The sequence below is a fragment of the Syzygium oleosum genome, unplaced genomic scaffold (assembly GCF_021117445.2).
Source record: "Syzygium oleosum isolate NSW1041296 unplaced genomic scaffold, Sole_v2.1 Sole_v2.23, whole genome shotgun sequence".
NCBI classification, from domain to species: Eukaryota; Viridiplantae; Streptophyta; class Magnoliopsida; order Myrtales; family Myrtaceae; genus Syzygium; species Syzygium oleosum.
Window position 1 is genome coordinate 6,100,174 of NW_026607507.1, and position 26,373 is coordinate 6,126,546.

General features: G+C 44.9%; 5 protein-coding genes across 9 annotated transcripts; 2 read left to right on the forward strand and 3 right to left on the reverse strand.

The window, feature by feature from the left end:
* Window positions 1–1,186: 1,186 nt before the first annotated feature.
* LOC115680711 (plant UBX domain-containing protein 4) lies at window positions 1,187–4,266 on the reverse strand. Its single transcript, XM_030604542.2, has 4 exons — window positions 3,521–4,266; window positions 2,294–2,570; window positions 1,873–1,968; window positions 1,187–1,782 (listed from the first exon to the last, which is right to left on the reverse strand). Exons 1-4 carry the CDS (start codon window positions 4,033–4,035, stop codon window positions 1,399–1,401), a joined length of 1,272 nt encoding a protein of 423 aa, XP_030460402.1. The 5' UTR covers window positions 4,036–4,266; the 3' UTR covers window positions 1,187–1,398.
* Window positions 4,267–5,464: 1,198 nt separating this feature from the next.
* Window positions 5,465–8,355, reverse strand: LOC115680625 (glycine-rich RNA-binding protein 4, mitochondrial). Of its 3 annotated transcripts, XM_056321616.1 has the most exons (6): window positions 8,121–8,355; window positions 7,456–7,599; window positions 7,304–7,372; window positions 6,546–6,652; window positions 6,297–6,419; window positions 5,465–5,865 (listed from the first exon to the last, which is right to left on the reverse strand). In XM_056321616.1, the coding sequence occupies exons 2-5, from the start codon at window positions 7,589–7,591 to the stop codon at window positions 6,306–6,308; spliced, it is 426 nt and encodes a 141-aa protein (XP_056177591.1). In that variant the 5' UTR covers window positions 7,592–7,599; window positions 8,121–8,355; the 3' UTR covers window positions 5,465–5,865; window positions 6,297–6,305. The 3 variants fall into 3 exon arrangements, with proteins under 3 accessions (XP_056177591.1, XP_056177590.1, XP_056177592.1); XM_056321615.1 differs by lacking the exon at window positions 5,465–5,865 and having other exon boundaries at window positions 6,043–6,419; XM_056321617.1 differs by lacking the exon at window positions 5,465–5,865 and having other exon boundaries at window positions 6,043–6,419; window positions 7,456–7,630.
* A 138-nt stretch (window positions 8,356–8,493) lies between these two features.
* Window positions 8,494–13,762, forward strand: LOC115680714 (probable transport protein YPL264C). Its single transcript, XM_030604543.2, has 10 exons — window positions 8,494–8,846; window positions 9,060–9,213; window positions 9,678–9,852; window positions 10,290–10,405; window positions 11,015–11,074; window positions 11,617–11,764; window positions 12,147–12,213; window positions 12,656–12,727; window positions 12,882–12,947; window positions 13,346–13,762. The coding sequence occupies exons 1-10, from the start codon at window positions 8,637–8,639 to the stop codon at window positions 13,478–13,480; spliced, it is 1,203 nt and encodes a 400-aa protein (XP_030460403.1). The 5' UTR covers window positions 8,494–8,636; the 3' UTR covers window positions 13,481–13,762.
* A 1,651-nt stretch (window positions 13,763–15,413) lies between these two features.
* On the forward strand, window positions 15,414–17,790 carry LOC115680692 (glucan endo-1,3-beta-glucosidase 12). Its single transcript, XM_030604512.2, has 4 exons — window positions 15,414–15,605; window positions 15,749–16,173; window positions 16,338–17,247; window positions 17,551–17,790. The coding sequence occupies exons 1-4, from the start codon at window positions 15,539–15,541 to the stop codon at window positions 17,583–17,585; spliced, it is 1,437 nt and encodes a 478-aa protein (XP_030460372.1). The 5' UTR covers window positions 15,414–15,538; the 3' UTR covers window positions 17,586–17,790.
* Window positions 17,791–20,748: 2,958 nt separating this feature from the next.
* On the reverse strand, window positions 20,749–24,666 carry LOC115680779 (tyrosine-protein phosphatase DSP1-like). Of its 3 annotated transcripts, none has more exons than XM_056302347.1 (6): window positions 24,363–24,666; window positions 24,072–24,165; window positions 21,698–21,755; window positions 21,554–21,597; window positions 21,339–21,454; window positions 20,749–21,118 (listed from the first exon to the last, which is right to left on the reverse strand). In XM_056302347.1, the coding sequence occupies exons 1-6, from the start codon at window positions 24,617–24,619 to the stop codon at window positions 21,112–21,114; spliced, it is 576 nt and encodes a 191-aa protein (XP_056158322.1). In that variant the 5' UTR covers window positions 24,620–24,666; the 3' UTR covers window positions 20,749–21,111. The 3 variants fall into 3 exon arrangements, with proteins under 3 accessions (XP_056158322.1, XP_056158321.1, XP_056158320.1); XM_056302346.1 differs by having other exon boundaries at window positions 20,749–21,454; window positions 24,363–24,481; window positions 24,524–24,648; XM_056302345.1 differs by having other exon boundaries at window positions 20,749–21,454; window positions 24,363–24,665.
* Between the last annotated feature and the right edge of the window lie 1,707 nt (window positions 24,667–26,373).

Here is a 26,373-nt window from a genome sequence, read left to right on the forward strand (position 1 = left end):
CGTGTCGCGTTGTCGGGGTGCGAGGATGATTGAAGTTGGTCACTCCGGTACCTCCCACGTCATCCGCTGTAATAAACCTTACGATCGTCTTGTGTCCTCCTCCTCCTGTCTCTCTCTCTCTGTTTTTTTTTTAATCTTACTAAGCCTATTTTAATAAATAACTTTTATTAATTGCGCGTAACATGAGAGAAGGAATGCCGCCGGGACTTTTTTTGCTTACTTGGGTATTTAGTAAAGATTTTTCTGGCTTATCGGTGTTTCGATTTTTTAAATCGCGCAATATTTGCTTTGCTACGTTAAAAAAAAAAAAGGTAAAGGGAGTAACTAAACTTAAAAAAAAAATAGAAAAATAAATGAGCTTTCAAGAAAGCGGGAGCGACGTTGACTCCATTCATTTTCGGCCCCAGTTCATACCTTGTCTACTGCTGTAATTACGGAATTACCCACCCTCCTGGTTTTTGCTTTTACTTCTTTTCGTTCTCGTGACCAAATCCGTCGATGTCGAAACGGGTTCAAGCTACGTCGCTTCAATTCGTCACTCTAGATTTCGTGGGTCAAATGGACCATGCCTAGAAGCTATGTAGGTCGTGCGACTTCGTGAAGAAGACTGCGCTAATTCGTCCATGTTCGAAACCCACCAAAGCCTGACTGCGCAAGATGGTTTATACCCGCGGCTTTCACGAGAATCACAACAAAGAGTCCGGTCAGGTTGGACGCTTCGGCTCACGCTTGTAGATATGAATGATAGGTTGGGCCATCTCTATATCTCTGTTTCGTCCCCAACACGGCTAGAATTTCTACTGGAATCATTATTATAAGGTGAAGGATGAAACAACGACGCTGACCGCCCTTGGAATCAGTACATTTCCAGCATTCAGAACAACGCCAACCACCATACCTGGGAGCATTTGCAAGGACAGAAGACAACATTGCCTCAAGCTCATAATGCAAAGATAAGCCCTTCTCGGTCCTGCTTCAAAGAGTTCATAATGTCCCAACAAACATCGAGTTGGGATTGCAAGATAATCAATCATCTGTCGCGCGAATGAACGAGATGACAAACTCTACTCTTATGTGGATCGACAGCATTTCCTTTCCAGAGCAGCCACAGTGAATCAAGGCACACCTGTGTATGTGGATTATATAACATGATTCAGTGGCGCCGACACCGAATATGATGGGCAAGAAGGAAATATCTATTCTTCACAGTTTTAACTGAGGAATTCAATGAGACTGGCATCCACACTTAACAAGCAAAAACTCTTGCTTTGCAGCAAGAATATGGCTCCTAAGGGTCGTTTGGATCCTCATTCAAGGGCAAGTTTTGTGAATAATAAACATGCGACGGAGCTTAATTTAATCTGAGAGTAGAACTTCTGACTTCTCCCAAGAAGCCATTTAGAACTTTTGGATAACCACCGAGTTAGCTATTCCAGCTTGCTCTATCGTCTCATCCAGATCGTTGAGTTGCTTGGGAGGGAACCCCATGGTCTGCAACTGGTAATTTCTATCCCCGCCAGGCCTGGACGCATCGATGAAGGCACGAATATCCCGGATCGTATGGCTATAGTTGAAGCGTGATACCATGCGCGTCCCATCGGCTAACCTGAGTTGGATTGAAGTGGACGGCAACGAATCATCCACCACTAGACCCATGAACGGAGTTGGCGGAGTACTAAGGGAAGAGGAGGCAGCAGTGGGTTCAGAGGCAGCAGGAGAGCTGCTTATGCTGCCTAGAGTTCTTCCTGTTCCACGGAATGGAAGTTGGCGCTTCTTTGGTTCCTGCAGGGGAGAGAACAGATCCTCATAATCTCATCCCTGCAGTGACAAAAGGACTAGCAGAAGCGAATTGGGAAGGAAAGGAAGACTTACAGCGTGGGGTTCTTCGCGCCTCACAAGATCAACATGCACTGCAGTTCTCCGATCAGCTGGAGCAAGTTCTTGAGGACACTCTGAATTCTTGATGCTCTGCATGTAAAATTAACAGGAATCAGTAATGCAACAAACTAGCCAACTATTGAAAATAGCAAACACAAGAATATCATCCATTTTCTAGTGATGACATGACTCAATATAAACAGAGCTGAGAACTTAAATAGCCAGTGGCTAGCTTAAATGTAACTCTAGCGGCTTTAAAGAAATGGATCACACAATCTTGCCTGAGCAGTAAGAACCTCAAATTCTTGAACTTAACCACAAATAACAGGCCTAATGCATACTTTTTACAAGAGTCATAACAGAGATGGAAGTTAATACCCACAAGAAAAAGCCTTGAGAGAATCACGACACATACCTCCAAGAATTGAGCATTTTCAGGATCATCCAACCTCCGCAGAGGACCATCATCAACAGTAAATCCGTTCTGCCAAAATGTAATTGTGTGAGTGATCACTTCAGGGTGCTCAGGAGCCGATGAGACGACCTCCCCAGAAAGCAATCTCCCTCGTCCGGTAAAACTTCTTGATCTTGATGACTGGTTATCAGCAGGTCTTTCCACACCCCTTTGTCTGGCTTGATTAAAAATTGAATCCACATCATTCCCCTTGGTGGGATCTTGGACAAGCATCCCACTGCTCCAGAAGATCATTAAATTGAATAGCAGTAAATCACTAATCAAACAAAATCTAATGTGACAATACTAGTAGGAACATCGCATAACGGGACAAATGTTCTCTTATTTCTTCTTCCCTTCGACTTTTAGAAGAGGAAGAAGGAAATGGTGGAGGTTTTCCGGTCATTGTAAAATCACCTACATTAGTTCGGCGAAAAAAAAGTTCATGGTTTCATTTTCAAAAAGGCTTCTGATGCTACACCACACCAAGACGTTTTCCGCTCATTGCAACATCACCTACTTTAGTTTGGTCTTAGAGTTGGTTCGTCACGACCAGATAACACAAGAACATCAGGATTCATCTCTCCGTCTAATATCCTCTTTACCGTCATTCTAGGAACGGTTCAAAGAGTGATAAGAATCACCCAGTGCTGACAAAACATCCATCTTACATCTACTCTATCAACTAGACCAGTAAAATATGAAAGGCAAAATCGATAGGCAAGCTGAGTAAATGAATGTAGACCCTTATCACCAAATCTTATAAAAAGCTCAAATTTTTCATCTTCAAAACGATTACACGGAGAGATGACGGAATTCATTGGCTGAGAAAGAGTTTAGCTTTCGTTGCTAGTTCCAAAGAGGAGTACACATCGTTTCCGACCGACATGTATGAAAAGATTAAACGCATGTTTTACTCCAGCAACTCACCACTCCCTAACAGATCAAACAACGGCAGCTCTAGATCGATCTTCAATTACGCCTAATTCACAATTATCAAAGAAGCAAACGACCCCAACTTCTCATTTCCAGAGAGATGGGGAAACTACTCGCGGGTCACTTATTTCCTGTAACTCGATTCCACGCATAGATTATTGAAACAGATGCAAGCCGCCGCCGCCGCCGCCGCCAGCATAGCTGATAGTTTATCTAAGTAAAGTGAACGTCAGAGACAAGAAAAAAAGGGACCTTTTTTCGCCGCCTGTGTAGTACTCCTGCGGTTCATCGGAGTCGCTGTCGGAGTCATGATCAACTGGCCGGTTCAGATCCGCGAGGGTGCGGACGCCGCGCGCCCTGCTGCCGGACGGCTTGTCCGGCTTCTTCTTCGACTTGGCGGCGCGGCGCGAGCGCAGCTCGTAGGGGCCCCTGGCGGGCGAAGCCGACCGGGACCTCGACGGGGACCGCGACGGGGAGTACGACAGCGACGGGGACCGCGCCGGCGAAACCGAGGGCGACTGGGAAGGCGAGTTAGGAGAGGCCGGGGCGGGGGCGACGGCGGGGGCGGGGACGGGGAGCGGGGGAGCATCGGCAAGGGTGTTGTTGTCGAGGAACGTCGAGACGGCGGCGTCGAGGTCCCAATTGTGGCTCTCGAGGAAGAAGACGGCCTCCTCGCGGGAGGAGGAGGTGATCTCGCGGAAGGAGCCGATGGTGGCGGCGTTGTCCTCGCCGCCCTTGAGCGCCGCTTCCATGGGCTCGTTGTCCATGGCGATTGGCGGCGGCGAGATCCTTCGGTGGAGCGGCTGCTTGTGCGGGTGCTTCTGCTTCTCGGTCAGCCGCGATTCGAATATCGATGGAGTGACCGGGGGAGATCCGTCGCCGCTGTCTTTGCTGCTACGGCACCGCTTCGGTGGAAAATCTCGCTGTCCCCGGGACCAAAACGGCGTGTCGTTTTGGAGTAGTTTGGGCAATGCATCGCTCGATATATGGGCCTTGAGTACAGACGGGCCGGGCCCACGTGGATCTTATGGGCTTGTGGAGGCCCGCAAAGACCCGAAATCACATTTACTCAAAACTAATTTTTCGACCATAAAAAATCTCAAATTTTATACATTTGTGACACATTTACTCTCCGTTAATTTCTGTTAACTTTGATTAATATCATGAAAAACCATAAACCGGTACACCTGTGACAAACATAAGGTAAAACCCCAAACTGATACACGAGTCAACTGTCACGTATCATCTAACTCAGCAATTTGACGGTAAAATTTAACGGAAACTAACGGATGGTCATGTGTACCAGTTTGATGTTTTTGATGATTTGGGGTAAATTTGTTATAGGCATAACAGTTAGGGATTTTTAGTGGTATTAACCCTTTTTAAAACTTTTAGGTACAAAATTCAAACGGGTAAAACTCTGAAAAAGTGTATAAAGCAATATAATCGTGTCAAAATATAAAAATAAATAAATGGCATAAGAGATGGAAAATTGTGTTTCTAAGCAAGACCTTAAAAGGAATTATGGATGAACGGAGCTATTAGCACACGGAACTAGGCTTTGGCGGCCATAAATGTTAGGGTTTTGGACTAGGCTCACCGTTGTTTTCTGCGCTAGAGGAAACAGGGAGAGACAGATCCGAGAGTGGGAGGCAAGGGGAGAACGATCAATGAGGAGAAGGGACTCCATAAAAAGGAAGATTAGTAAGAAGGTACAGATTCGGTTGGAGCGCCATAAATAGAGATGAAACACAGGACTTTAGGAGTTTTTAGGGTTACCTATCAGGCTATCACCATGGATAAGGAAAGCTCATAGAGAGAAGAGAGGAGCTCTCACGAGAAGAGGAGGTTACCACGTAGATCCATTTAAACGGCGTGACAGTGTAGATTGGCTAATCCAAATGCTCCGTTCTTCCGATCCCGGAAGGCTAAAGGGGAACAAACATGACCTTGGTTAAGTGTAGATTGCTGAAGTTCTTGATTCGCCTCTTCAATTGGTTGTCTCTGATTGCTTTCAGATGAAAATAAATCTCGAGGAAAATGAAGTTAAAGAAATAAGCGACTTGGAGAACAAAAGAAGTAACATGAACACATTTTAGAACACCTCTGATCAAGTATTCCTACAGCAAGTTCATACCGGAGCAGGAACAAAGAAAATGTTAAGGCGAACAGATGGAAGACTAGAAAGAGAGGATGGTTCAGAATAACACTTCAGCCTCATAAGTAGGAAGGGCCAATCGTTCATCAAACAATAATCAAGTCCCTCAATGAGAGCATCAATCCCCACTAGCGCAGGTTATCAATGAGTACCCACTGAGGCATACTTATGGCTTCCAGTGACTAGCATGATATATGGCCCTCAACAGCCTGTGACCGATATTACTGTGAGGTGAAAAGGCAAAATGACACAGTTATCAATATAGCTGATGATTTAGATCTCAGAAATAGATCCTCCAAGTAATTAAAACCAAGCTTTCATCAGTATTTGATCCTCCAGGCAAACGAGACCAAGCTTCATAAGTATGGATTATGGCCGTTTCCCTTTTTACCGGGCGAGTTGATTCACTTCCTTTGCCAAGACCAGTCTCAATCTCAAGCTGCATAGAGTAGAAGGGTCCAAAAGGTAAAGATATCAAAAAGATCACTACTACTACTACTACGTGTAGTACAATAGTGCTAATTACTCGTCTTCTGTTTCTGCATATGAGAGCAGAACTACTTGCAACTCTTCATATGAGTCAAAATGCTATAAGCAGCTAAAGGTGGACTGCAACTAAAAAGACGAGGCTCAGACCTCACATTGATCTTTCGGCCTGTAATTGCGCTAATTGCATTAACAGATTGCGTCTTGATAAGCTTTCTGCGAGTTCTAATTCCTACTAATATTAGGTACATGCAAGAAAGCCCTTTTCTTTCTCAAAGTAAATTCGATGATAAAGGAGCACCAAAGGATATTTGGCTATCACGGACAATTAGGTGTCTTAGCTACTCCTTTTGCAGGTAGTCGATGCTGAGACAAACAAAATACCAGGAAAGATCACCGCTTCAGGCTGGTGTCATCACCATTACTCGAGAGGCGAGGGACGACAACTGGAGCACCACGAACCTTTTCAAGAGCGTAGCTTATCCTCAAGGGTCGGCCTAGCAATGCCTACAATCAAAAGTGCCATAGTTGGAATATAGTTTTCGAATTTTGAGAAACACGAGCAGAACTTGAACCTAATATAACGCAGAAAAAAAAAAGAAAATGAAATGGGGAAATCTCGTACTTATTCACCTTCCCATCCATGGCATCTTTTGCACATGTAGCATCACCTTGGTTTGTAAAACAAACAAAACCAAAGCCTCTTGATCTACCACTGTCTTTGTCATACAAAATCCTAACTGAAACAAAATTCGAGGCAGTTAACCAAAGAAAATTTCAGACACAGTTGTACACTGTCAGAAAGTAAGAACATCTTTCCCCATTGTCTTTCTAAAGTCTAATCCTGAGCATGTTAACCATCACTAACACCGAGAAATGAGAGACATGACCGGTACTTGTGTTGGTGCATGTCTTCCTTTGAGTAATGGTGTTTTAATAGGTGAATTTTTAGAAGCAAATAACTTTGGAAGAATCAACACAAGAAGTCTCAGAACTAAACAATACTGCAAATTTGACAAGTACAAGTGAGCGGCAATTATATAGCTTTTCAGCCGCCATCATGGGCGTTGCATGGCAGCATTCAAACCCACAGAGCATAGGGGTGAAGTATCTTACAAAAAGATTGAGCCATCTCCAAAAATATCAGATCTAGTTATCGAAGAGATCCTTAAGTGGGCCTATCAAAAAGATCAATAGTTTACCAGTCAGCTGTCCACACTTGCATATGTTCTTTTTGCCCACTTATTTGACCAAATGGGAAACCAAAACACATTTCCATTCACAATCAGAGTCTCATTTTGTTCACATGAGACGCTTTGATGATCTAGAACATGAATTAGCAAACCAGTACAGAATTCGCATCAACATTAGGCTTTTGGAGATTGCTTTACCTTCAGTGACCTCCCCAAATGAGGAGAAAGCGTCTTTCAAGGACTTCTCATCAACTGACCACGACAGTCCTATCACACCAAGATCCGCAAAATTACACATCCAAGCGCTTTACGTGATGCTAATTGAATGAAGCCGAGAGAACAGAACGCACCGCCGACAAAGAGTTTACTATTGGAGGGAGAGGGATACGGCACAGGTGGAGAACAAAAGCAGCGCGAGCTAAAGGTCTGGTTTGGGTTTCGAACTGTCAAAGCTCTTCGCACCAGGAACATCAAACTCCTGTCCATACTGAGCCCTGCTACCAAAAGGAAGCTCTTCTCTTTATACTTCAAGAGAAATGCACAAATGATGGCAACAAACCTATGTTCCTCAAAAGTTAAAGAGTATCAGCATACAGAAGCAGGACACCCATAAGAAGTTCGTCACATGCAAGTCGTATAATCTAGTACAACATCACAGGGGGTCTAATTCCACACGGGGCAGACAAATACACAAGGACATCATCATCATTCAAATGCAACAGGAATTTTAGTATTCGAGAAAGGCACCCTATGTTCCTCAATCTCATGTAACACGACCAATGACCCCAAAAAAAAAATTCGATGTTCTGAAAATCAATCATGCAATCTGCAGCATTTCGATATTCTAGTTGCCCATCCGTCGTGCTCGAGCAAGAGACGGCCACCTTAAAACTGAAGCCGAGAGTTCAATTTCTCTAAAATCAGGTTTCGCTTCTGGCTACTGAACGAAGGAACTAGCTAGGCAGTGAAGAGATTCGCTCGAGCAAGTCTAACTTCTTGAGACGGCCCCGCGTACCTTGCCGCGATGAAAGCTAAGGATCCCCCAATCTCTCCTGAAGGTTATTTCAGCTGTGAACTGGAGCGGCGGTCGTTGCAATCGGCTGCCTGCGGGGGTGGTTCCTTCGCCGTATCCGGAGTCGCTGGCGGCGGCGACGGCGGCGGCGTGGCGGTTGGTTGGCTGAGCGTACAGGCGCGACGGTGGAGAGAGTTGAGAGAGGCGAAGTCGAAGACTGGGAGGGTGGGCCTCTTTCTTCTGGACAACGAGCCATGAGCCGATGCCTTTCTCCCGGTTCGACCGGTAAACCGGCCCAGTAAGCACCGGTTCGCTCGGTTTGACGGTTCTCGCGTCGCTTTCGATGGAGACCTACTTCTTCACCTTTCGACGAGAACAGAAGGTAAAAAAAAACTACAATTTTGAATGCGCCAATCGCCAAAAATTGGAATGGTAACGACGAATGACCGTTGACCTACCGTCGTCTCCCGTATCACTTCGGCTTTCGATCCATCATCGTTGAGGAGCTTCGATGTGCGAATGGCGTCGACGGAGGCGAACGAAGGAGATCGTGCGGTGGAGCTGATCGTGAGCGGCGCATCTTCACCGCCCGAAGCCGCCGCCGCCGCCGCCGCCGCCGCCGCCGCCAATGTTGATGGCGATGCTCCGGAGATAACGCCTCTGTTGAATCAGTCCGACAAGCCCAAGATCAACATATTCGCCGTCTCCTATCCTCGACGAAACACTAGGGTAACGAATTTGACCTCATTTCAGCTCCGACGTAGTATAATCGGAATAGCTTGTGGAGTGTGTTCATTGAATCGTTTTGTGCTGAACCGATTGACGCTCGTGGATGTTTCATTGATAGTGTTTGAGTTTCTCTGTTGTGCGTTGCGTAATTGCGATTTTGAAGATGAAGCCGCGATTGGAGAAGTGAGTTTGACCATGTTAATGCGTTTGTAGGAGCAAGTAATCAGATCACACGATGCCGAGGTGTCTCCTGCGGTTCAGTGTGCTCTGTGGGTGTGGAGTGGATCCAGATACTCTGGTCTGTTGTGCATGGCTGCGTCGTCTATGATCTACTTTTTGATGGAAGCTGTTTCCGATGCTTTCGCTGGTTAGTATTTGCTTTTCACCGGTGTCGAGTCTCGGTGCCTATTGTTGAATGAAACACCTTGATTCACACACATCTAAGTCTGATTATATATAACATCGCCGTAGAATCACAGTTGCCTAATGTATTGCCTTAGCAACCACGGAGAAGAGCTTCACATCATGTTTAGCTTAGAATAGAAGCTACTTTCCCATTTACCGTATGTCTTGCCTTCTAACCCTTATAGTACGTTGAGAACTAGGTAATTCAGATTGCAACTATTTATTCTAAAATATGTTCGATGGAGTACTTCTGCAGTGGTTTTCTTTCTCATCTTCTCCAATCTCAGGGCAACATAATACATTGTTTGTTATAATCATTCTTACACTTATTGACGTCCATTTGATATAATTCTATTCGGACGAGAATTGAGATGTCATTTGTTTTGGATGCAGACTGATTTTTTCCCCTTAATTCTATTATGACAGCTCAGTCAATTCCATTGTTTGAGACCGCGTTTGCTCGATGTACACTAATTTTGATATCATCGTATCTGTGGTTGAGGAAGGGTGGACAGCCATTATTTGAGCCCAAACATGCTAGAAAGCTTTTGTTTTCACGAGCTGTACTTGGATATCTCTCACTAATGAGTTTTATTTATTGGTAAGTGACGTTAGATTTGCTTTGTTCCTGAATTCATCCTATTCTTATGCTTATGCAGTGCCTTTTTGCTTTAGAGTTGTTCATGTTCTCCTTCTTAAGTCCATCTGGAGTATCTCTTGTACTTCAAAGAACAATGCATCCCCATTGGTACACATTTGAATCTTCAGCAATGTCAATAGGATAGACTCATCACCTCTATATTCTTGGTTGGGCATCCATTAAATATGCATGACTGGCTGCTGTCACGAAAGCTGGCCTCTACCATAGACATGATATGACGTTTCAAATCAGCTTATGCTTAGTTTCTTTGCTTGCATTTATGATTTCAAATATTCTGACTGTTCTCTTTCCTACGTTCCCATGCTTGTACTGTATTGAAGTTTTTCAAGTACCATTTATTCTAAATTGAGTTGAACCTTCTTTCCTTTTCATTTCAGCATTCAAAGATTACCTTTGTCTCAGGCCATTGTTTTGAGCTTCACAACTCCAATTATGGCTTCAATAGCGGCAAGAGTCATATTGCGGGAGAAGTTGAGAATTGGGGATATAGGAGGTGTGTTCATTTTTCAGTTGGAATTATATTCACTATGCAAATGCCTTCTTATGAAGTCATGTCTACTATATAGATTGACAGTTGAGAGAGAGAGAGAGAGAGAGATGATTCCATTTTATTTTGTCAGAACACTCCTAGAGAGAAAAAAAAAACGGTGTACTTGCAGTTTCTTTCCACATATATAGCTGCCGTAGTGAAAGATGCTTTGTTCCTGGACAAAGACTTAGTATAAATGCTTGAGATAGGGATGTGTATTGTGTACATGATAGAAAATGTGGTCTGCTGGATTGGGTCACAAGGCTGAGTTCATTGCGTTTACTTGTGCTACCTAGTCAATTTTGAGGCCCTGGCTGTTTGGAGTTCCTGCAATGCAATGTATACATTGATATTACTATTTGAGAAGGGCAATTATCGAATATATTTATATCCTATCAAAACTCTCCTGATTGTCCTTTGGAACTTTGATCATATATGTCTCTCTAAGTACTGGATGCTATTCTAATGGAACTTGTTATATAGCTATTTGATGGAACCGGGACCTGGTTAGGCTGCCTTGGTATTATGGTTCACCAGTGCCTGACTGCTTTTCTTGATCTTATCTTGTCCTAGGTCTTGCTTGCAGTTACTTTGGTGTGCTTTTTATCTTCCAGCAGATGCTTGTCTCACAAGGTATACAAGTGAGTTTGCAGAACCTTTAAAGTAGATGCTGGATGTCAATTGCTTTGAGAATGTTAATAACACGGAATATGCCTGATTTGATTTCAGTCGCGCTAATATGTCCTGATTTCATGATAATACAGGCACGCTAAACCAAAAAAGGAAAACAAATGAAAAGCATCTGCAATTTTAGGCTTGATTGCTCCATTGGGTCATCTTCTTTTTAACCGGTTCCTCTCAGTTTCCCTGATATTTACTTTTGGAGAAGAGTGCGAGTTTATAAGCGAAAAAATTGAGTTAGACCGAGCTTGTCATGAGTATCAATAGTGTCATGGTTCAGTTCTGTGAACAATTATTGTGGATTTTCCTTCTAGTGAAAAGGTTGATGCTCAAACCTGGGAATGAGCCTGTTGTACTGGGTACGGGAGTTGGATTATTTTTTATATCAATTAAACATGGAATTTTTTGTTAGTATTTTACGTTGTAAGAACCAACTGTATATGAAAGATTAGAAACGTGTTAACTTACTTCAAACTGATTATCGACTTTTCCAGGGGGGTTAAATAAAGCTGGCAAAGTACAAGCTTATGCTAAGGGAAGTCACCATATATTGGCAGTGCTAGTTGGCTTATTTTCAGCAATAACTGGTGGAATCAGCTTTTGTCTTATTCGAGCAGGAGCCAGAGAAACGGATCAACCTATGTACAATTTTTTACATGATCAAGCTTATGCTATAGATTGACATATTCTGTCATTTGCAGGCCTTTCCATAGTGAACTGGAGCATAGATGCAGTTGTTTTTTATTTGATCATGGCTTGAATCTTGAAATGCATTAGAACATATCTAATACAATGATACAAAAGTCTTTCCTCTCTCTCTCTCTCTCTCTAAAGAAACCTTGGAAAATTATATTGCATTCAGTATGATATGTTGTAGTCCTCTCAGATCTTGATGTAAATTGGCTCCTACTCTTTGGTGGAAGTGGATAAGTGTAACCTTGAAAATATCATGATGAAGATAGTTATTTTCCTCCTCTGGAAATTGTGTATAGAACTTATTGCTTCTGTTGCATCTACTTTTCAGGATGACTGTGTTTTCGTTTACCTTGCTGGCTAGCCCTGCTGCTGGACTCTGTGCATTTTCCTTTGAGGTAAGTTCATGGGACTTGGTGTGTTTCCTTTGAAGTAAATTCTTGGTTCACTCAGGTTAAAGTAGCAGGCTCTTAGCTATGTGTATTAAACTTACTATAGATTTGACCTAATTCTGTAAGTTTTTGTTTTAGGATCAGCATGATTGACCTAATTCTTTGATACCTTTATTCCTTCAAGTGCTTGTATATGAACTAAAGATATTTACTTGTCGAATATGTTGGTTGGACGGCTAGATACTGTACAGTCAAGTACAGGGCACAGGCTTGCATCAGACCTGTGCCCATCCCAATATCGGCATTTTTATAATTTCATGTACTGACCAAATACATCAGGTTATTTCCTGATGCCGCTATTGACATCAGTTAACACATGCTGCAGTGACTGCAATTTCACGCTACAACCACTGCAATTTCACATGTATTTGCTATCTTTGTGGTACAGGATTTTGTGCTGCCTAGCTATTACACAGTTTTCCTGATGTTGGTATATGGTGGGCTGGCCTTTCTGGCAGAGGTGATCCTAGCATTTTTTGTGCTTATTTATCTCCACCGTTAGCAAGCTTTGACTGCAGCCACTAAATTGTCCCTCCCCCCAACCTCTCTCTCTGTTGGGTCTGCTAACTGGCTATGGCATCTTCCTGGGGTCTGACTCTGGTGTTGAATTGCAGCTGCTGTTGGCGCGTGCTCTTCAGCTTGAAAAGACTAGCAAAGTTTCGAACATCCAGTTCATCGAGGTACTCTTTTTTGCTTCAATTATCGTTCTGTCCTTGTCGATGGTTGCACTGTATATTTGCTGCATTATATGTTTATTTTTTCTATTACTAGCTGCAAGGTTCTAATTGGTCACAGCATTCCGATTAGAGAAGCATATGCATCTTATACCCAATTGCACAAGTAATTTTGACAATGTGCGGTGCGCCTCCCTAAGTGTATCCGCTATGATTTCAGCTAGTTGTGATCATTATTTTTTTTTTTTTTACTTCGTTATTGATAAACGATATGTTGATTTTGGATTGAAGTTTTTGCATCAATGACTTAGTCACAATATTTTACTTTCATTTCTGTCATTTAACACGTTATGATCTTACATCATTGACTTATCCACAATCCTTTACTTTCATTTGTTATTTAGGTTGCGCTATCACAGTTATGGGGAATTGGTGCACGAAGGCTATCTCCATCTTTTGGGCGGCTTGTCGGGTGTTTTCTCATCCTAATCTCAGCGTGCAGCACCATGTACAGTGGACCCGATAAAGAGACTGCCTGAGGCGAAACAGTAGCAGAGGCATTCTTTTAGTTCCATTTCTCAAGCAAACATTCCCCAGTTGCCACCAGGCACCAGGTGCACTCATTCTTTGTAAGCGTTGTAAAATGTTGCATGAAAATGAACTGGGTCTATCATTACCCATGTATTCGGTTTTTCACTCTTGGCATTTGCACCCCTCACAGTATTTTTGAAGGCAAGAAGGCCTTCTAACTTTTTGTAATTAGAGAAGGTCATAAAGAAGAAATATACACACGCTCCCTCTTTTGGAGCAAACTGCTTACAGATCATTACTCTTATTAGAGTCTTCTTGGAAAATGATGGATGGATGGGGGTTCTGGAGTTATCTTCACTTCACAGCATGTTTGGCTAGGGTTACTTCCCTGCTCTCATGTTTTTGCTCTTCTCCGATGATGCGCAATGCTTTTCTCGCACTGCACCGTGCATATGATGTCGGTGTACGTACAAATGTACCGAGTGACATGTAGACCAGCTCAACGTGTCCATAATACACCGAGAATAAAAAATACTTCTCGAGGAATGCGTCTTTTAGAAGTACGAAACGAGGGCTGCCCTGTTATTTGGGAATTTTTTTTTGCCGGCTTTAGAGGCAAATGAAAATCTTGAAACAAGAACGATAGACTAAGAAAAGAACAAAATGTCTCTTCTCCATTTCGCGAAGAGATAATCAATCCCGTGATGAAACCGAGGTCTACTTCTCGTTCTTTGCACCGTCGTTTTCTCCGAGGAGAAGCCCAAGTTCCTGAACTATCTTCCAACAATGGCGACAAGCCCTGTTTTGCCCGCATCAGGACAAGGATCTGTCGGTGCCGTACCTGCTGCCAACGTTCGAAAATCCGGAGCTACAGAGAAAGAGATCGGGGTGGTAAAGCACTGCACGGGTCATGATTGCATCATCATAAGAAGCTCGCAATGAAATGGATCCGAGAGCCTAATTTCATTTAATTCGAGTTGTATGTCGCAAGAAACATAATCACTTACTTCAATCGGCGACTCCGGCGGAACATGTATAAATAGCAGATGAGATCAAATATGAGATGTTTCGACGTCTCTCCTTTGGGTTTGTGGCCGGACCAAAGAAAGCAGGGAGTTTTTGTTCGAGGCATCGTCGATGCTGTGAAACTCTAAGGCCGACAACCTCGTTGCCGCTACGGCGTCTAATTTTCAATGGGGAATCTCAATGCGGGCTAGGCGCGCATGGTTAGCATCTCCTGTGCAATCACGTCGGGACCGACAAGTGTGAGGACAATAGGAAGAATGAATCTAGTGTTATGTTTAACGAGAACACTAAACAGCAAAGGTACACAAAACAAATTGTGGGAGGTTACAAAGAAAAAGTTTTAGGTTTTTTTTTTTTGTTTTTGTTGGGGGGGGGGGGGGTCAAATACAAAGGAAGGAGTTACAATGCGGATGAAAAGTCGTCGCTTTTACGAGAGATCGATGGGTCTTCAAGTATCTCTCAAAGTGTATAGAGGTAAGGTATAAGATAAAAAAGAAAAAGGGGAAGTAAAAGGTACATCTCTTTTACCCCCAATTCCTAAATTATACCGGAACGTTGCGATTAGCGAGCGCTTTTTATTAATAACGCAAAAAGCGGGATCCAAGGGAAGGGGGGGTTGGGTTGCATCTGGGGGACCCGCCACATCCAACGGTCGAGTTTTCCGTGGAACAGTACGACGTGCGTGCGTGGGGACACGTGACACAGTGTGACGTGGGGGCCCACACGAGGGGCGGGTGACGACTTTTCTCCCCTCCCCTCCTCCTCCTCCTCCTCTGTCTCCACACGACGCCTGATCAGACCCCCCCCGGGTCCCACCTCCTCACCATCTCGATCTTCGCAACGGCACTTCTTCCTCCTTCCCTCCTCTTTATCACTCACTCCACTCCCACTCCCACTCCACTCCACTCACTGTCGTCACCAACTCCCCTCGCGGCTCGCACTCGCAGACAGGAGAAGAAACAGAGGGGAGAGGCATTCCGCTCCTCCTCCTCTCCTTTGCTCTGTTTCTCCTCCGAAGAACCCCCCACCACCCCGGCATTATGGAGCGCCTTCCTCTTTCTTCCTTCTTCTTCTTGTTCTTGCTTCTCTCTGTTCTCTCTCTTGCTGGTAAGTTCTGGAGGTCTCTCTTCTTTTCCTCGTAGTTCGCCATGTTTTCTTTCAAATGCAGCTCAAGTTGGCAGCTTTCCCGACTCTCTTCTAAATGGGTGTTGTTGTTGTTGTTGTTGTTGTTGTGGTGGTGGTGGGGACAGAGGGTGGTTCCATCGGAGTGAACTACGGGCGGGTGGCCAACAACCTGCCGTCGGCATCCAAGGTGGTGCAGCTCCTCAAGTCGCAGGGCATCGAGAAGGTGAAGATCTACGACGCCGACCCGGCCGTCCTCCACGCCTTCGCCGGCACCGGCATCCGGCTCACCGTCGACCTCCCCAACGAGCTCCTCTTCGCCGCCGCCCGCAGCCTGTCCTACTCCCTCGTCTGGGTCCAGCGCAACGTCGCCGCCTACCACCCCGCCACCCAGATCGAGGCCATCGCCGTCGGCAACGAGGTCTTCGTCGACCCCGGCCACACCACCAAGTTCCTCGTCCCCGCCATGAGGAACATCCACACCGCCCTCGTCAAGTACAACCTCCACAACGCCATCAAGATCTCCTCCCCCATCGCCCTCAGCGCCTTGCAGGTACGAGAGGCTGTCGTCAATTTGTGTCGTCTCAAAGACGCCTTGAATCGTGCTCGGGTCGGGTCAAGATATGTTTTTTTTTTTTTTGGTTTCGAGTTGTGTTCTTCTGTTTTAGTGTAAAGAAGGATCGACGATTCGACGCCCTTTTGTTTGTTGTTCTGCAGGCCTCGTACCCTTCCTCGGCCGGTTCGTTCCGGCCCGAGCTCATCGAACCGGTGTTCAAGCCCATGCTCGAGTTCCTCCGCCAGACCGGTTCCTACCTCATGGTTAACGCCTACCCCTTCTTCGCCTACGAGTCCAACTCCGACGTCATCTCCCAAAACTACGCCCTCTTCCGGGAGAACCCGGGCGTCGTGGACTCCGGCAATGGGCTGCGCTACTTCAGCCTCTTCGACGCCCAGATCGACGCCGTCTTCGCCGCCATGAAGGCCCTCAAGTACGACGACATCAAGATGGTCGTCACCGAGACGGGCTGGCCCTCCCAGGGCGACGAGAACGAGGTCGGCGCGAGCAAGGACAATGCCGCCGCCTACAACGGCAACCTCGTCCGCCGGATCCTCACCGGCGGCGGCACCCCGCTGAGGCCGCAGGCCGACCTCACGGTCTACCTGTTCGCGCTCTTCAACGAGAACAAGAAGCCCGGCCCCTCGTCGGAGCAGAACTACGGCCTCTTCTACCCGAACGAGGAAAAGGTCTACGACATACCCTTCACCGTGGAGGGGCTCAAGAACTACCACGACAGCGGGAAGTCGACCCCGGTCAGCGGCGGGCAGAGGACGGTGACGGCGCCGGCGAACGGCGGAGGGGGGGTGTCGAAGAGCTCGTCGGGCGCTAACACCTGGTGCGTGGCGAGCAGCGAGGCCGGGAAGGCGAAGCTGCAGGCGGCGCTGGACTTCGCGTGCGGGGAAGGAGGTGCGGACTGCCGCGCCATCCAGCCGGGCTCCCCGTGCTACAACCCGAACACGGTGGAGGCGCACGCGTCGTACGCCTTCAACAGCTACTACCAGAAGAAGGGTCGGGCCTTCTGGACCTGCGACTTCGGCGGGGCCGCCTCCATCGTATCCCAGCCACCGAGTACGTAACCTATCCACCCACTATACGTATATTTGCACCGTATCCCAACCCTCCATGATTGATTGAGAGAACACATGGTGAAAGTAAAGTCCAAAGGGTGGTGGAGTCCAGGTCATGAGGAAAAAAGGGTCAAAAATGGTCAGAGCAAACCACGTGAATGTGTGTCTGAGAAAATTTAATCGTTCTTTTCTAATTTCTCCGCTACTGCAATTTTTTTTAACTGGTCTAGATTGGAAGATTTGGAAAATAATCATAACATAATTTTCTCCTCTTTGCATTTTTTTTCTTTGTTTTTGTTTGCAGAGTTTGGGCAATGCGAGTTCCCCACGGGATACTGAAAAGCTGAATGATGGATGGTCATGATGAGAGATCAAGGGGGGCTAAGGGGGGGATTGAAATTATTGTTTTTTAGCTTTTTCGGGGGTTGAAATGTAGAATTCTACATTTTTTGGGTGGGTCCGTGTAGCTTTTGTATTTATTTAAATCTTCCACTACCTGTAGCTTTGTCCATATTGAGAGATTTGACATTTATGTTATGTTTTCCCTTCCACACTTGCTTTTTCCTGCTGCTGCTGCTGCTTGTCCTTGTCCTTGTCGCTAGGGGTGAGCTGGAACATGAAATTTACTATTAGTATAGATTCCTTACTAAACTTATCCGTCGGAACTTGAAACCTAATAACATTAACAAGTCATAAAATAAAAGCTCAGACTAGTGGTTTCAGATTATACACTCATCATTTAATGTCATGAAACACAACAGGATTACGTGAAGACATAGACTAAGAAAAAACACAAAAAACTTATTTAGGTTTCAAGTTTCAGATTTCAGGTTCCACCTATCTAGAACTTGGAACCTACCCGTCGAAACAGGTTCTTCAATTTTCTGAACCTGAAACCTACATATTCTCATCGGTTAGGTTCTCAGGTTCCGAGGTAAAATCTGGAACCATGCTCACCCCTACTTGTCCCCCTCTCTTTTGACCCGTTTTGTCCACATTCGATTTGTTCTTCTTCACGGTTCTTCCATCGAATCTGTGAAAAAGGGCCCGTGACGTTTGCCCGAGTTCATCCCTTCAGACCAAACCCGATAAAAACCCAAAACAACAGGAAGAAGAGATCGCGTGTAAGGTCGAAAAATGAAGAAATGTGTGAACTGCTTCACTCCAGAGAACCACATTTATGTGGAGCTGGTCCGCCCCGTACGATGAGCCAGTGAATCATGATCCACGTGATGGTCGCTAAATTGGGTTGGGCTCGCAATAGCAGAGATCGCATGTAAGGTCGAAAAATGAAGAAATGTGTGAACTGCTTCACTCCAGAGAACCAACATTTATGTGGAGCTGGTCCGACCAGTACGATGAGCCAGTGGATCATGATCCACGTGAAGGTCGCTAAATTAGGTTGGGCTCGCAATAGCAGCAGCAGCAGCAGCAGCCATCTGTTGTCGTTGACGGCTCGGAAACCACGAGTGGCACTCCGTCCTTTTTCTTCCCTTTGTTTATATATATTGCTTAAACACGAGGAGGAAAGTTGCGACCATGTTGGCCCATGTGCCTCCCCCACCTTTACACACTTTTGCTCACGCTACTGGTAACATTACTCATCTTCTCTAGCCGTTGTCGCGATATTACTGCTTCGAATCTTTCCGGCTCCGTGTTTACGGAGTTTGTGACTTTGTAGATGTCCGAGCCTTACTTTGTTTTTCGTTTGTTACAAAAAAGGGTGGGAAAGAGTGGCCGTTATCGATGACTTTGATATGTTTTGTAGATTTTGGACGCCCACTAAACATTTGATACTAAAACTTCACTTTGTTAAGCTTAGAATACCCAATTTACGATGTGAAATTAGGCTTCACATGCGGACAATGATGGCTTACGAGGTAAGTTTACAACACTGGGTGTACAAAACGAGGTTGAGGAACTCGTCGAGTTAAAGATAATCTCGAAAGTCCTTAACTCTCAAGTGGCTCACAAGCTGTACTTCGTGATTATATAGTGTCTATTTCCAAGACAAACATAATTCCATCACACGAAATAGGTATGTGGCACTATCGATTTCTTTCTACTTGGGAAATAAAAAATCCGAGTGTCAAATTATTTTATTTTTCGTTAACAGGAAAGAGTCGAGTTGAAGCTTTAAAACATGTATCAGGTCGGCACAAGTTTGAGATATGCAATGTGAACTGATTCGAGCTATAAGTTTAAATATCAAACCTCGAATTTTTTAATCGAGCTCGAATGGAAAATTTATGTTTTGCTTGAATCAAAGCTCGAACGAAATACTACTCCGCATCATTGACCCCCGCTAAGAAAAGAGTTTCTTAGGCCTGTTCCCGTACGCGGTCGAAACGAGCTCGTCGTCGCCGACCACCACCACCGGATGCAAGTTGGGATGAAACCGGAATCACCCTAGCTGGTCAAAAAAATATGGGACGGGCAGAAAACAAAGGAAAAGATAAAACGAAAGAGGCGGGCAGGCACACCGCCGCACGCCGCACGCACACTAGGCGGAGACATGACGGGGTGGTCCTCCACCATCTCGGCATCTCGTATGTGCTTGGGGGGAAGAGAGGTGCAGTGAGAGAGAGAGAGAGATTCGTCCTGCCTCCCCTTGATTAATTGGCTTTCTTACTTACTGCCAATATATAAAACCCGCATCACATGGGGTGAATCATTGCTCTTCAAGACTCTTGTCCGCATCCTTTTCCCTTTTTCCCCTCACTACTACTAAAAGATATAATGGATCCCGCGCGTTCCCACTCGTTTCGCGCTTCCCACTACCACCCCCCCTTGATCCGACACCGTATATGGACGTATCCTGTGCTCGTATTCCATTACGAAAAGAGAAATTTTAGAGATACAGAGAGAGGCGTTTCGAGAAATGGGCTCACGACACGACAATTATGTGCACAGGTGACAGAGGGCATGCAGTGGATTGTGTCCCAGGCGGTCACTGCGAGGCCCTCTCTCTGTCGACATCAGAGCCCCCCCTTTTTTAACGTCAATGCCTTGATAGCCTAAGCTTTTGCGTTATAGTTAGCTCATTTGCTGATTCCTGGCCCTAAACAGCTTGCTGAGTCGTAACCCTACCCTTCAATAATTGATCCGCAGCATTCAGCGATTCACGCGCTTCTTTGCTTTTTGGTGAATTGAAAAGATGGACGTCTCGAAATATAATCCTCGTCATCGACGAGCTCTCTCGGGATTCACCTGTCGTTCTTCCCTTCCGCATTTCGAGCACCAAAGTGCATTTGTCCCCTCTATTAATTGCTCCCCCTTAAATCTGTATGTGAACATATCAACATCAAGGTTGTGGAATCAACCTTAATGCTTGGAAATCAAATCAGTGCAAGTGCAGCGCAGCGGAAATTCGCGGTGGAGCAGTAGTTCGCTCTCCATGTATATTCAATCAATGACACTTCACCATTTACTCTTATACCTAGTCTAAGGGCGCGGAAAACATGTAAACCCAAATGCATGAGGACTACATGGAAATGAATGCAGTATAATTACGAATTGTCATTTCAACATATTGCTGAAGCACTTGGGAAAATTACATTCGCAAAAGGAGATTCCCCTCAAATTGCGCCTAGACATGTGTGATCCCAGTAACTTTACAACCCGCAAAATTCATTTGACCAAAATCCTAACACTAAAAAAGTGCTCCACTTCCCAGCTGCCAGGCCTCTAATATAACAATGGGCGAAAAACAGCTGACGACAGAAAGCAGACGCGGTAATTTTGGCCGTCGGTTCATACACACGTTTTACGCGAATTGGCACCTTATTCTTCTTGCTAATTAAATGAACTAGAGGACCGATGAACGAATCCGAAGAGCCCCCCATAGAAGTCTCTGTCCTTCTTATTAATAGCTGCACGAGAGGAAAAACAAATAAGCACTATTCCTTAGCCGCGGCAAAGCAGTCAGGAAACTCATCAACCCTTTCCTACTAATTTTAAAGCAAGACGATCGATCTGCGTCCACCGCTGGAAAGCAAAATATCTGCTTAATACTGCGAGCAGATCCTCTTTGAGAATGAAAATGTCAATGGTGCATTCTTCAAGCTAGAAATATCAAATAACTCCATGAACCTTTGATCTGATACTCTTGCTTTCGCTGCTGCGAATCGCTGATACTCGTCGAATATGGATGAAAGGCACCATCTCTGCAATTTCCTCAAGCAGCCCACCAGACAGCCCGTGCGGTGCTGCACATAGGAGGGAAAACACCAAAAGTCAAAACCATTTTAAAGCAACGCTTGGTTTAAACTGCAGCATTAACTAGCTATATGGATGAAGCAACATACCTTTCCTCTCTTACAGTGAATTAGAACAGGATGGTTCCTTACATCTTCATTAAAAAATGGACAAGAAGAAACATTAAGATCCTCAAACAAAGTTTGATTACTGCATCCAGGTAAATATAGGATGAGAGTGAATCATTGTCATACCAAGTAGAACCTTCAATGCCTCACGAACTGTCTCCTCTGGAATATATACAAAAGGTTCCTGAAACCACACCCATGGTGATCGTTTTTGAATTCTCAACATCAAACGGATCTATCTTCTTTCACAGTCATTATTACTCTAGTCTCTAGTGTAGCTAGTGATAAAAGATAAGGTCAGCGAAAAATAAGATACGAACCACTAAACAATAACAAATATCATGAATGCACACATTTAACCCTGAAGGCAACGCAGAAAAGATAAATTACTTAGACAGAACCACTCAAATGGACCACCTACGCTAGTGCTTGCATACGAAAATAAATCCAGAGAAAAATAATTAAAAAAACCAGCTTGAGTTCTCATCTTTTAATCCAATTGCTTAGGCTTGTCAAACAATAGAAACCAATAGCAACAACGTTGGGGTTTGTCAGTTTATTAGCTTGTAAACCATTGAGAGAAGTTCTAAACCAAGTAAAATATGGAGATTTTATTCCAATTTTTGGCCCAGGAACATGTATTATTGTTTAGCTACAAGGAAAAGTTTACCGGCCAGAATCTTCTATAATTTAACTTCATGTGTAGCTTGCATTTTCATGTTAAGAAGGCTGAAAAAAGTAACCAACTTGTCCTCACAGAATGCTAAGTTCTAGATGCAAATCTAGTGATCTGTATTCTTTCACTCATCATGCTCGAGTCAACATCCTAGGATTGCAAGTTTGGTATTTAGTAGCTTTCACTTGGAAATCTTCACAAATCAACGTTCCGCAGTGATGAAAACTTAAGAAACATAGACAACAGCAAGTTTATGCATTCTCTGAGTTCTTTTTGCAAACTCTCTCTCTCTCTCTCTCTCTCTCTCTCTCTCTCTCTCTCTCTCTCTCTCTCTCTCTCTCTCTCTCTCTCTCTCTCTCTACATATATATGTGTGTATAACATATATATCTGTGTGTGTCCTCAAAAAAGCAATAGTAGAAAGAGGAAGGCCCTCAATAAGATTACTCATTGAGCAAGAATCAATATCGTCAAAGAAAATTCAAATTTTTATAACCAAACTGTTGATTCCAAAGTGTATTCAATCTGAGCTCCTTTGGGTTACTTTATTGGAAAACTTAGATTTAAATGAGGAGGGACGTTTCAATTTCAGGATGTCTTAAGATAAGGCCCAATGACCAGAGAGAAAAAAATGCATGGAAGAGGCTTTCCAACGTTTTTTGGGGGTAGAAAGTAAAGATACTGAAGAAGATGTACCCATGGGATGAGTAAAAGAGTCATCTAAAAACTCATCAAAAGACGCAAGTTGTCAAACCAGTGAGGTGTGGACCAAACAACCGAGTAATTAGTAGTCCCTTCTTGAAGATTTCTAAAATACAATATTCAGTTGTCCTTGACATCATTTCCGGAACTATTTTACCATGCTTGTAATTTTCGCTTGTTTCATGGTTTTGCCTTTTCTTTCCGGTGCACAGGACAAAGATACACCGAGTGCTCATCACATGACTTCAAAACCAAATCAGTTTTACAACGCATGAGATACCCAAAAATCATGTCGAACATCATCAAAACCCAACCCTCCCAAACAGCCAGATTTACCACGTATCTGAGCTTTACCAACAAAAGTCAGATCCGTGCACAGTAAATTGCTTATACCGCTGAACAAGGATATCTACAAAGAAAAATGATATACTCTCCGACTTCATCGTCCGAAAAGACTCCCACTACCGACATGATATTACAACACTGCCATTGTTGTCGGATCAAATTTTCGGCCAACTTTTTGGATTCCCTATCTACCAAAAAAAAAAAACATGAACGCATGTGACACTCATAACTCGGGTGTGAGCAATGAGCATTCTTCTGGGATTCTCGAGAAAGGGCTCTTATCTCTCCCCACACTTTGAATATGCACGTAGAGAACCTACTCAAAATGATGCTCAATCAACTAACAAGATACCATTTTGGTACACCAATTGCTCATGCAATTCAATACACCCCAGACCCCAGTGGCAGTTATCCTCCATCTGTCCCTACTTTCTGGATCCTTGGCCCCCCCATGCTCCACTCAAACCACCGAGCAAACATGATCGGTGCAAGAACAAATTAGAGCCATAACAGCGAGATGATGCGAATTCCTAAACACCCTCTAACGTCGCACCCGTACCGTGGCTAGAATAAATGAAATCACATCAACTCCTCGAGGATGGCTTATGGAGAGGTTAACGCAGCCAAAGCTCGCGATGAATGCCGTTCTAAAAGTAGGGGGACAAGGCAATCATGCACAATAAAGAAGACGGAAGCCGAGGAATAAAGAAACGAGGAAAAAGCAACAGCGACGTCAAAAGTAGCGGAAAAGGCGTAACCCGAGGAACAGAATATTCACCTTATATCCCTCGATTCCGAATTGGAAAAGCTTGATCCCGTTGGACTTGAGGAACTCCATGTTCGCCTCCGGATAAGGCTCCGGGCACAAGCATCTGCTCCGTCGTCCACGGCAGATCGATCCGGCGCGCCAAGACAAAAAAAAATGGGGTGGACGGAATTCAACACGTACGGTAAGCGGCGGAAATGGATTGGGAAAAGAGAAAAAAAAAAAAAGAGGGAAGGAAGAAAATGCGCGCAAAAAAAAAAAAAGAAAAAAAAAATCTCGCGCGCGCGCGCGCACGGCACTTACATGATGGAGCGGAGGCCTAGGGTTTGGAGGAAGGAGAAGTTGGCGGAGTCGGGGAAGCCGGAGCGGAAGATGCCATTGTCTACCATCGCGAAGTTGAGCGGGGGCGTGAAGTGGAGCTCCTCCCCCGCCCCCGCCCCCGCCGGGGGCGAGGAGACGGCCACCTCGATCGTCTTGCACATGGCGGCGTCGGCGTCGGCGTCGGCGTCGGCGGCGGCGGCGGCGGCGCCCCCTCGCTCGGCCGCCCGGTCCACCTTCATGAGTTCGGATTTCTCTTCTCGAGATGAGGGCGGGCGGCTCCGGGGGGATCGGAGAGGATGTTCGTTCTTTCACCTTTCGACGGTTACGGAAAGAGGAGAAGGCTAAGGCTAAAACCTAGAGAGAGAGAGAGAGAGGGAGAGAGAGAGAGGTGGTTTTGGTGGTTAAAGAGGTAACTATTTATAGAGAGAGAGAGAGAGAGAGACGGCGGTTTTCCGGAAAGGGGGGCGGTGGGAGTCGCCGTTGCGAAACTTCACGGAACGGAAGTCAAAATTTTGACGTGAGATTGGGAAAACTCGTTTCTTCTTTTTCTCGTTATTTCGAAGGAAAAAAAAAATACTGTACGAATTTTGGCGTGACGAAATTCATTTTTAAAAATAATAATAATAATAATAATAACGAGAGAACGCCGTAAAGGGCAAGGCTATCTATATTACTTGAACTCGAATTGCGAGACAACGTACGGAAGTAGAGATGTTTTGTATTTGTATGAGTGGGACTGTGCAAAGCGTACACCAACCACGTCTGAGATCGTTGTGTATATATACGACGGCTCTTGATCGGTTTTAAACGCCTCGTGGTAGGGTGTATGGATCCGACGTGGAGCTCGCGGCCCCCGGCAAATCGAATGCTCGTCGCCGCGAGAGAAGGGCTGATGCCGGGTCGTATTGGCGAGTAGTTCGGAACCGGCTCGATGATTTACTCGACAGATCGTATGACTCGAGTATGCCCGTCGAGTTTGGGCTCAAACTCGGCGTTACCCGGCTCGACAGCCTTGTAGATTCGATGGAAATTACAATTCAGAAGGATTATGCAAGGGGGGCGAAGGGCAGCCATTGGCGCAAATTTCGCCCGCCTCCGATACCCTAATTCTTGTTCACCCCGGATGATCGTGTTGGGTGAATTATGACCACGTACAATCGCGTCGAGCGAGCAACAGCCGCTTCGTTGCACTACTTACTTATGGGCTAATGGGTCACACTTTGGCCAAGTATCCTTCTGTTTAACTAAAAAAGAAAACTAAAAAGCTACGAGTGAACACGAAAAATTTCAAGTTGCATGTGTACCTGTATACGTATAAATGCAGGGAAAAACAAATTTTCAAGCTTATCGAGCTCGAATCCAAGTTCAAGCTATTTCATGGCTTGATTAATTGTAGTCTAATCAATGAAAGCTCGAACCTCGAGTATCTAACTCATTTAAAATTAGAAACAAAAAAGTTTTAATACTCGACCGAGTTCAAATTAAACTCGAAATGCGGAGTACGTACGTGAGCCGAGTCGAGCTCCAACTCGGTTCTGGATCCGCCGGGCTCGAGCTGGCGAGCAATCATGCCGAGCCGTGCCTACTCAGACACCGTCGCCCGGGGACAAGCACAGCCATCACGGACAGGAACCCCATAGCTAACGAACGTAGCAACGGGGCTGCATCGAACCCCCATATGTCTCCCTTCAAAAAGTACGGCGTGACGACGGACGAACAAAAGAGAAGAGAAAAGGGGCCAGTGATGCTACTTTGACAAAGAGCTTGTTTCATGAGTGCCTTCAGCTTCAGGGCACTTATTGAAACGCCCACCAAGAAAAAAAAATTAATAATCTTTTGTAATCGATTGGTACAAAATACCAAAAATAAAGAGAAAAAATAGAAAGAAGAAAGGAAGAAATGGGTACGATAATTGATGTTAAAAAAGGAGAAATCGGTGGGGAGGAAGGGCACATTCGAAAGGAATATGCGGATGGGGTTGCAATTTGTTGGG

What these genes read in the sequence shown, in the direction of transcription:
- LOC115680711 (XM_030604542.2), bottom strand. Translation starts at nt 4,035, where the DNA reads ATGGACAACGAGCCCATGGAAGCGGCGCTCAAGGGCGGCGAGGACAAC. An exon ending in TACACAGGCGGCGAAAAAAG is followed by an intron (nt 2,571 to 3,520) that starts GTCCCTTTTTTT and finishes CTTCTGGAGCAG; the next exon opens with TGGGATGCTTGTCCAAGATC. An exon ending in AAAATGCTCAATTCTTGGAG is followed by an intron (nt 1,969 to 2,293) that starts GTATGTGTCGTG and finishes TTTTACATGCAG; the next exon opens with AGCATCAAGAATTCAGAGTG.
- LOC115680625 (XM_056321616.1), bottom strand. Translation starts at nt 7,591, where the DNA reads ATGGACAGGAGTTTGATGTTCCTGGTGCGAAGAGCTTTGACAGTTCGA. An exon ending in TAGTAAACTCTTTGTCGGCG is followed by an intron (nt 7,373 to 7,455) that starts GTGCGTTCTGTT and finishes TTGGTGTGATAG; the next exon opens with GACTGTCGTGGTCAGTTGAT. An exon ending in AAGATGCCATGGATGGGAAG is followed by an intron (nt 6,420 to 6,545) that starts GTGAATAAGTAC and finishes TTTTGATTGTAG; the next exon opens with GCATTGCTAGGCCGACCCTT.
- LOC115680714 (XM_030604543.2), top strand. Translation starts at nt 8,637, where the DNA reads ATGGCGTCGACGGAGGCGAACGAAGGAGATCGTGCGGTGGAGCTGATC. An exon ending in TGTTTCCGATGCTTTCGCTG is followed by an intron (nt 9,214 to 9,677) that starts GTTAGTATTTGC and finishes CTATTATGACAG; the next exon opens with CTCAGTCAATTCCATTGTTT. An exon ending in GCAGATGCTTGTCTCACAAG is followed by an intron (nt 11,075 to 11,616) that starts GTATACAAGTGA and finishes CGACTTTTCCAG; the next exon opens with GGGGGTTAAATAAAGCTGGC.
- LOC115680692 (XM_030604512.2), top strand. Translation starts at nt 15,539, where the DNA reads ATGGAGCGCCTTCCTCTTTCTTCCTTCTTCTTCTTGTTCTTGCTTCTC. An exon ending in CTCTGTTCTCTCTCTTGCTG is followed by an intron (nt 15,606 to 15,748) that starts GTAAGTTCTGGA and finishes TGGTGGGGACAG; the next exon opens with AGGGTGGTTCCATCGGAGTG. An exon ending in CATCGTATCCCAGCCACCGA is followed by an intron (nt 17,248 to 17,550) that starts GTACGTAACCTA and finishes TTTTGTTTGCAG; the next exon opens with AGTTTGGGCAATGCGAGTTC.
- LOC115680779 (XM_056302345.1), bottom strand. Translation starts at nt 24,619, where the DNA reads ATGAAGGTGGACCGGGCGGCCGAGCGAGGGGGCGCCGCCGCCGCCGCC. An exon ending in CTAGGCCTCCGCTCCATCAT is followed by an intron (nt 24,166 to 24,362) that starts GTAAGTGCCGTG and finishes ACGACGGAGCAG; the next exon opens with ATGCTTGTGCCCGGAGCCTT. An exon ending in GGCATTGAAGGTTCTACTTG is followed by an intron (nt 21,598 to 21,697) that starts GTATGACAATGA and finishes TTTTTAATGAAG; the next exon opens with ATGTAAGGAACCATCCTGTT.